We start from the raw sequence: 7918 nt of genomic DNA on the forward strand, positions 1-7918 counted from the left end.
CCCAACACTGTAAACTATCACATAAACTTATAAATGCATGAACACGTAAACAAAGTTTAATGCAGGCGCCGCTCGGGGCAGCCGCTCCTCCGCGCGGGGTCCTTCAGCAGACGGTGCAGAAGTCGCACACACACACACACACACACACACACACAGAGAAGCGCGCGCTGCTGTTGTTCCTGTTGATAAACCGGTTTAAACTCTTTATTTGAGTGTTTCGTCGCTGTTTATTAGTGATTTTAGGGTTTTCTCCAGCATGGCTCCCACTGTACAGACACAAGCGCAGCGGGAGGATGGACACCGGTGAGAGACACACACACACACACACACACAACCCCTGATCACGCTCAATGCTCTGCTGGGTTTCATTAGAGACATCGCAGCTGTCTCATGTAGATCTCCTCATGTGTCAAGGAGTGTGTGACCTTTGTTTTGTGTTTCCTGCAGGAGTTCAGCTCACAGAAGTGTCCAAGAGAGGTACTGATGATGATGATGATGATGATGTGTCACCTGTCCTATCCTCCCTACATAGTGCTCTTCATTAGTGTTCTTCAGTACTGTGTAGTGTGCTTTGTTTGAGTGACCTGCATATCAACCTCTGACTCAGCCAATCACGTGAGAGAGGGGGCGGGGCTGACAGAGGGAAACCTGTTTGGAAACGGAGGTGTGTTTAACCTCTTGTGTGCTGCAGGTCTGGTGTCGTGTGCAGAGTGAAGTATGGCAACAGTCTTCCGGATATCCCCTTCGATCCCAAGTTCATCACGTATCCGTTCGACCAGCACAGGTATGGCTCGGCTCGCCTCGCAGGGGCTGCTGGGATATATACGTCACGCTTACCGTGTGCTGTGTGTCACAGGTTTGTGCAGTATAAAGCCACATCACTGGAGAAACAGCACAAGCACGAGCTGCTCACCGAACCAGATCTGGGCGTCACCATCGACCTCATCAACCCTGACACATACCGCATCGACCCCAGCAGTGAGTCACACACACACACTCACACAGTAGATAAAGCACGGTGGGAATAAAGGTGCCTTGGTTTGTGTGTTTCAGTTCTGTTGGATTCTGCTGATGAGAAGCTGCTGGAGGAGGAGATTCAGGCTCCGTCGAGCTCAAAGAGGTGCGAGAGAATCACTTCAGCACAGGAGCTCGTTCTCCTGTGACCTCTGACCCCCAGCACTGACTCTGACGAGTGTGTGTGTGTGTTCAGGTCCCAGCAGCACGCGAAGGTGGTGCCGTGGATGAGGAAGACGGAGTACATCTCCACCGAGTTCAACAGATACGGCGTCTCCAACGAGAAGGTGGAAGTCAAGTGAGTGAGACACCGCCAGTCTGTCTGACATCTCAGTGTGACGCTCTGATCATCATGTGACCCCCGTGTGTGTGTGTGTGTGTGTGTGCAGGATCGGTGTGTCCGTGAAGCAGCAGTTCACAGAGGAGGAGATCTACAAAGACCGAGACAGTCAGATCGCAGCCATCGAGAAGACGTTTGAAGACGCACAGAAATCTGTGAGTGGACAGAGATCACACACACACACACACACACGTGACGTCAGCTCTGGTCTGATGTGTTTCTGATTCATTCTTCTTCCAGATTGCCCAGCATTACAGCAAACCCAGAGTCACACCGGTGGAGGTTCTGCCCGTCTTCCCAGACTTTAAGGTCTCAGACACACAGACAGACACACACACACACACACACTCAGTGCTCACATCTGTCTCTCTCTCTCACAGATGTGGATTAATCCGTGTGCTCAAGTCATCTTTGACTCTGATCCGGCACCTAAAGATGTTTCTGCACCAGCGGGGGTGGACATGATGTCACAGGCCATGATCAGGTGTGTGTGTGAACCCTGAGAAACCAGCGCTGCACCAGAGTCCTGATGCCAGCTGACCTGATGTGTGTGTGTGTGTGTTCAGGGGTATGATGGACGAGGAGGGGAATCAGTTTGTGGCGTACTTCCTGCCTAACGAGGACACGATGCGCAAACGCAAGAGAGACGTGGAGGAGGATCTGGACTACATGCCTGATGAACTGTGAGACTCTTTCATCAAACACATTCATCAGAGAAGAGTGTTTTAACTATAATGGCATCTTGATGTGTGTGTGTGTGTGTGCAGGTATGATTATAAGATCGCTCGCGAGTACAACTGGAACGTGAAGAACAAGGCCAGTAAAGGATACGAGGAGAACTACTTCTTCATCTTCAGAGACGGAGACGGAGTTTATTATAATGAGCTGGAGACCAGGTATCTGTCAATCACACAGACGGCTCCGCCCACTCCAGCTCTGAGTGTGTTACTGACCGTGTGTGTGTGTGTGTGTGTTAGGGTGCGTCTGAGCAAGCGGCGAGCGAAGGTCGGTGCTCAGTCGTCTACGAACGCTGTGCTGGTGTGTAAACACAGAGACATGAACGAGAAGGAGCTGGAGGCTCAGGTCAGTTCACATCACAATCATCTGATCCCTTTAGAAACGGCGGATTGAGTTCGTCTGCACAGAAGATGTGTTCACTGCTCTGTGTGTGTTTGATGAACAGGAGGCTCGCAAGGCTCAGCTGGAGAATCACGAGCCTGAGGATGAAGAAGAGGAGCTGGACCTGATGAAAGACCTGCAGGACTCCGGTAACACACACACACACACACCTTTATCATACACCTGTGTGTGTTTAGTACAGAGTATATCACTATAGTTAACACATTGTAATTATTTGTACAGTTCCAGTGATTGTTATTACGGTTATGAAGGAGTGTTTAGTGCGTGATGTTATTTGTGGTTTATGGGGAACCTTCCTTCGATGTGAATGTAACAGTTCTTCTGTGTTCAGGTGAGGAGCGTGAGAAACCCAGCGACTCTGATAACTCTGAGAGCGAGTCTGAGCATGAGGAAGAGGAGCGTCCTGCTGATGAAGACGAGGAGGAGGAGGACGAGGTCAAGCGGCGCGAGAGGAAGAGCAGCGGCAGCGAGAGCGGAGAGGACCGGCAGGCGCGGGACGAGGAGGAGATCTTCGGCAGTGATGATGATAGTGAGGATGAGGAGGGTGAGCGAGCGAGGAGTAACAGCAGCAGTGTTCAGCACAGCGGCAGCGAGAGAGCGTCCGACTCCAGCGACGACAGCGACAGCCAATGAGACGGCCACACCTCACGCTTGGCCCCGCCCACCAGCAGCTGCTGCACTCATGCTGTTTCCTGTTCCTGTTCAGCTTCTGAACTCAACTCTGTCCCTCTCTGTTGGGTCTCTGATATGAAAACACATTCTGCTTGACCTGGACATGTGAGATTGATTCTGGCTGTGTGTGTTTGTGTGTGTCTCTGTGTGTGTTTGTGTGTGTGTGTGTGTGTGTGTGTCCTGCTGCTGTAGTTTGACTCCGTTTTCATTTGCTGTTAGGTGTTCCTGTTTAATTTCTCTGCTTTTTCATCATGGACTGAGTGAATCTCTCATTAGTGAACACCTTTATTTGGTCGTTTTTCCTCATTACAGTGTAAACATTGTAAATAAACAATGATTTTGTTTGTATTCTAGAAGTGAATGTGATTCTCTAGAGCTGAAGTGACGTCACACATGCACTACAAATCACCAGACACACTGAGATTCAGACGTGATTTATGTGATGTTGATTCACAAACACATGATTTACAGAAAACCAGTTTCTCCAGGCTTACAAATGAAATAAGAGCAAGAATTATGCTGAGATATTTAAAACAAAATAAGTTCCCAGTTCTTAACGTCACTTCTGAGTGATTTCATGATGCTGTTCATAGATTTAGCGAAAAAATGCCAATTTCTCCTTCAGCCATTCTTCAGTCAGGTCGTCCGCATTACGAACCTCAAAAATCTACAGAGAGAGAGAAAAGATGAATTGCTTTTATGAAACCATGTCAACAGCAAAAACACTTTTGAACATTCTGAAACAATTAGTAAAAAACATCCAACTAAACAGTCCACGACCGATGCATTAATACTGTTTTTGTGTTACTGATTTGAGATCATTATTAGAGACCAGATCGCTCTGAACGAACATTCCATTTATGTTACTTTGTAACATTTGCCCATAACTTCAATAGAATGTTAGCGGCTAACACAGGATTCAGTTGATGGGCTTCTTCATATGCAGCTCATCTGCTCCAGTTATAACTCTTGTATAATTAGCCATTTGACCGTTAACATCAGAGAGGAGGCAGTGGTCAGTGCTTGACCTTGGTGAGGTCCGCAGACTGCACCAGCTGGTTCTTGCTGCCGGCGTACATCATCTGCTGCTCCGGTTTACAGCCTGAGAGACATCAGAAGCGGTTTCAGTGTGGATCAAGTCTGAACGCCTGTGAACGCTGAGCTGCAGCCGTCTGTACTCACCCACAGGACTAGAGAAGATGAAGCAGAGCGGATACGACACACGTCCATCACCGTGGGTCAGTTTATAACTGTACACGATATACGTGCATCTGAGTCAAAGAACACACACTCACACTGATACTGCTACAGACTCTGACTGCACATTAGTTTTTATTTTCAGCTTTAGTCTTAATAATTAGTTGTGTGTGTTTTGTCATTTTTATTGTCTGTATAGTTTTTATACATTTATGTTTTAGGTTTAGTTTTTTTAGTACTTCAAGTTCAACTAAAAAATTAGAAAATGCTGCCTTTCTGGTTTAATTTGAATTTTAGTTGCATTTTAGTAATTTTGTTTCAAAACAAGTTTAATTATATGTTCATTTTTATTCCCGGTTTAGTTTTACTTATTTTTGTAATTCAAGTTTATTAACTAAATAAAAGGTTTGCCTCGACTGCATCAAGCTGAAATATATATATTTTTATTTAATGTTTACTTTATTGCAAGTAGTTTGTTTTAGTTGTAGTAAAATGTTTGTGTTTTTGTCCTTTTATTAGCTTCTTTTTTAAATGTGTCCATATATTTTTAGTTCAGTTTTAGATGTAGTTATTTTAGCACTTAAAAATAAACTAAATGGAAATGAGCTGAAATTAATCAAAACAGGGCCACGTATACTTAAAAATAAAATAAATTAAAGTTTTGCAAACGAAAATTAAAAATATTTAATAATAAATGAAATAAATGTGCTTTTTGCAAACAAAATTCTTAATTTTTGTTTGCAAAACCTTTTTTCTTTTGCAATACTTGCTTCTTATTGCACAAATGTCTTTAGCAGAAGTATATGTGGCCCTATTCTGACTCCATAGAAATCAAATAATTTCAGTTCGTGTTTTGATAATGTTTAGTTAACAAAAATCTTTTTTTTTTTATGGTTTAATTTTTAGTTCAAGGCATCATCCGGTGATCAGATCAGTGTGATTAAGGATATCGAGGCTGACGCTCTGGAAGCTCTTCTCTGAGTTCATCCAGTGAGATGTTCTGAAACACACACACACACACACAGGTGAGATAACCCTTGACCTCCTGATCCTCAGAGCAGCACAAAGTTCACACTGACCTCGTATTCCTCCTCCAGCACCACCAGCTGCTTCTCCATATCGATCTTCACTGAGGAACACAAGAGCAGAATGAGCAGCTGTGGGATCTTCACACAGATCAAGCGTGCGTCAGACTCACTCAGAATGGCTGCGTTGTTGGTCTCCTTACGGAAGCGGAACTTCTTCAGCTTCTCCTGCAGACTGCCGTCCACCTCGCACACGACTAGAGAACTCGACTGAAGAAACAACACACAGATCTATAACTCAGCCTGACAGCTGCACCACACACTGATCCAGAGCTGAACTCAAATCAGACTGAGTTATGGCCATTAGAAGCGCCAGCTCGAGAGATCGAGGACAGGAAGTGTGTTCTGCTGTTCTGTAATGCTTCGCTTCCTCTTTTATTTAAAGTAAAGTCATAAAGCAGCTCTGGAAGTCGACACTCTGAGACTCAAACACGTTCTAGATGCAGTCAGATCTGACAGAAAGAGACGATCTTACCATCGTGCGGCTCTGAGCGTCCGGTTCCTCTGGGTTCCTCTGACAGGATGCTGAAGATTCGAGACGCTCCTGCAGACGTCAGACTCAAACACTGCCTTCTTCTGTCATGAGGAACCACAGATCACGCGTGTTTGCACTCTCTGACTTCATCTGCCGCTGAAGCCATGAGAAGAGATTTACACAGATTTGATCTGCAGTGTGTGCAGCTGAATACGTTGAGAACACTGTACACTATCACTGCATTTATAAACACAACTACTAATCTAGACCTTGAGTCACTTTTCCAGAATATAGCAACCATTTCTGGATCATCTTAAGCAGTTACAGGCTGACTCTGGTCAGTAATGTAGAGCACAGTGTAAAACAAACGACTCTATAGAAATGTCCTGAATTAAACTGGTAGAGCAGCTCTAGTGAATGAGAGAGATATTGATGGACTGAGCGAGTGTGGTAGAGCGAGGAGAGAGAGAGAAAGATTTGTTTTCCTTTTTAACATACATGCAAGGTTTTATATGTACAGGTGCTGGTCATATAATTAGACTAGCATCAAAAAGTTGATTTATTTCACTAATTCCACTACTATGGAAAATCCCAAATTCAGTATCTCAGAAAATAAGAATATAACTTAAGGCCAATCTAAGTATTGCCAGCACTCAGTACTTAGTTGCGGCTCCTTTTGTCTGAATGACAGCAGCAATGCGGCGTGGCATGGAGTCGATCAGTCTGTGGCACTGCTCAGGTGTTATAAGAGCCCAGGTTACTCTGATAGTGGCCTTCAGCTCTTCTGCATTCTTGGGTCTGGCATATTACATCTTCCTCTTCACAATACATCATAGACGCTGTGTGTTGTTCAAGAGTGGCTTGACAGAAGGAATGCGACAGCTGAAACGTCTGTGTGTAGTGGTTCTTGAAGCACTGACTCCAGCTGCAGTCCACTCTTTGTGAATCTCCCCCACATTTTTGAATGGGTTTTGTTTCACAATCCTCTCCAGGGTGCGGTTATCTCTATTGCTTGTACACTTGTTTCTACCACATCTTTTCCTTCCCTTCGCCTCTCTATTAATGTGTTTGGACACAGAGCTCTGTGAACAGCCAGCCTCTTTTACAATGACCTTTTGTGTCTTGCCCTCCTTGTGCAAGGTGTCAATGGTCGTCTTTTGGACAACTGTCAAGTCAGCAGTCTTCCTCATGATTGTGTAGCCTACAGAACTAGACTGAGAGACCATTTAAAGGCTTTGCAGAGTCTAATTTTTCTGAGATACTGAATTTGGGATTTTCCTTCGTTGTCAGTTATAATCATCAAAATTAAAAGAAATAAACATTTGAAATATATCAGTATGTGTGTAATGAATTAATATATAATTTTGACTTTTGAAATGGAATTAGTGAAATAAACTTTTTGATGATATTCTAATTATATGACCAGAACCTGTATATATATATCTGTTCTAGATTAAATGTAAATGTAAAGAACAAATTAAACTGAATTGAGACAGAGTGTGTAAGAGAGAGAGAGAGAGAGAAAGTTACAAACACACACACAGAGAGAGAGAGAGAGAGAAAGATACACACACACACACACACACACAGAGAGAGAGAGAGAGACACACACACACAGAGAGAGAGAGAGAGAGAGAGAGAGAGAGAGAAAGATACACACACACACAGAGAGAGAGAGAGAGAGAGAGAGACACACACACAGAGAGAGAGAGAGAGAGAGAGAGAGAGAGAGAGAGAAAGATACACACACACAGAGAGAGAGAGAGAGAGAGAGAGAGAGAGAGAAAGATACACACACACACACACACAGAGAGAGAGAGAGAGAGACACACACACACAGAGAAGAGAGAGAGAGAGAGAGAGAGAGAAAGATACACACACACACACACACACACAGAGAGAGAGAGAGAAAGATACACACACACACACAGAGAGAGAGAGGAGAGAGAGAGAGAGATGAGAGAGAGAGAGAGAGAGAGACACACACACACAGAG

At 44.5% G+C, this 7918-nt stretch overlaps 2 protein-coding genes across 2 annotated transcripts; one reads left to right on the forward strand and one right to left on the reverse strand.

Moving 5' to 3' along the window:
- The first annotated feature begins 65 nt into the window (after positions 1 to 65).
- On the forward strand, positions 66 to 3186 carry LOC132137539 (RNA polymerase II-associated factor 1 homolog). Its single transcript, XM_059547583.1, has 14 exons — positions 66 to 303; positions 448 to 477; positions 692 to 784; positions 857 to 978; positions 1054 to 1120; positions 1211 to 1312; positions 1404 to 1509; positions 1595 to 1663; positions 1735 to 1838; positions 1921 to 2037; positions 2122 to 2250; positions 2332 to 2437; positions 2538 to 2622; positions 2826 to 3186. Exons 1-14 carry the CDS (start codon positions 257 to 259, stop codon positions 3125 to 3127), a joined length of 1479 nt encoding a protein of 492 aa, XP_059403566.1. The 5' UTR covers positions 66 to 256; the 3' UTR covers positions 3128 to 3186.
- A 398-nt stretch (positions 3187 to 3584) lies between these two features.
- On the reverse strand, positions 3585 to 6075 carry gmfg (glia maturation factor, gamma). Its single transcript, XM_059547585.1, has 7 exons — positions 5924 to 6075; positions 5562 to 5658; positions 5443 to 5492; positions 5314 to 5363; positions 4349 to 4431; positions 4195 to 4268; positions 3585 to 3833 (listed from the first exon to the last, which is right to left on the reverse strand). Exons 1-7 carry the CDS (start codon positions 5924 to 5926, stop codon positions 3762 to 3764), a joined length of 429 nt encoding a protein of 142 aa, XP_059403568.1. The 5' UTR covers positions 5927 to 6075; the 3' UTR covers positions 3585 to 3761.
- Positions 6076 to 7918: the final 1843 nt, after the last annotated feature.

The sequence above is a fragment of the Carassius carassius genome, unplaced genomic scaffold, assembly GCF_963082965.1.
Source record: "Carassius carassius unplaced genomic scaffold, fCarCar2.1 SCAFFOLD_105, whole genome shotgun sequence".
In the NCBI taxonomy this organism is placed as follows: Eukaryota; Metazoa; Chordata; class Actinopteri; order Cypriniformes; family Cyprinidae; genus Carassius; species Carassius carassius.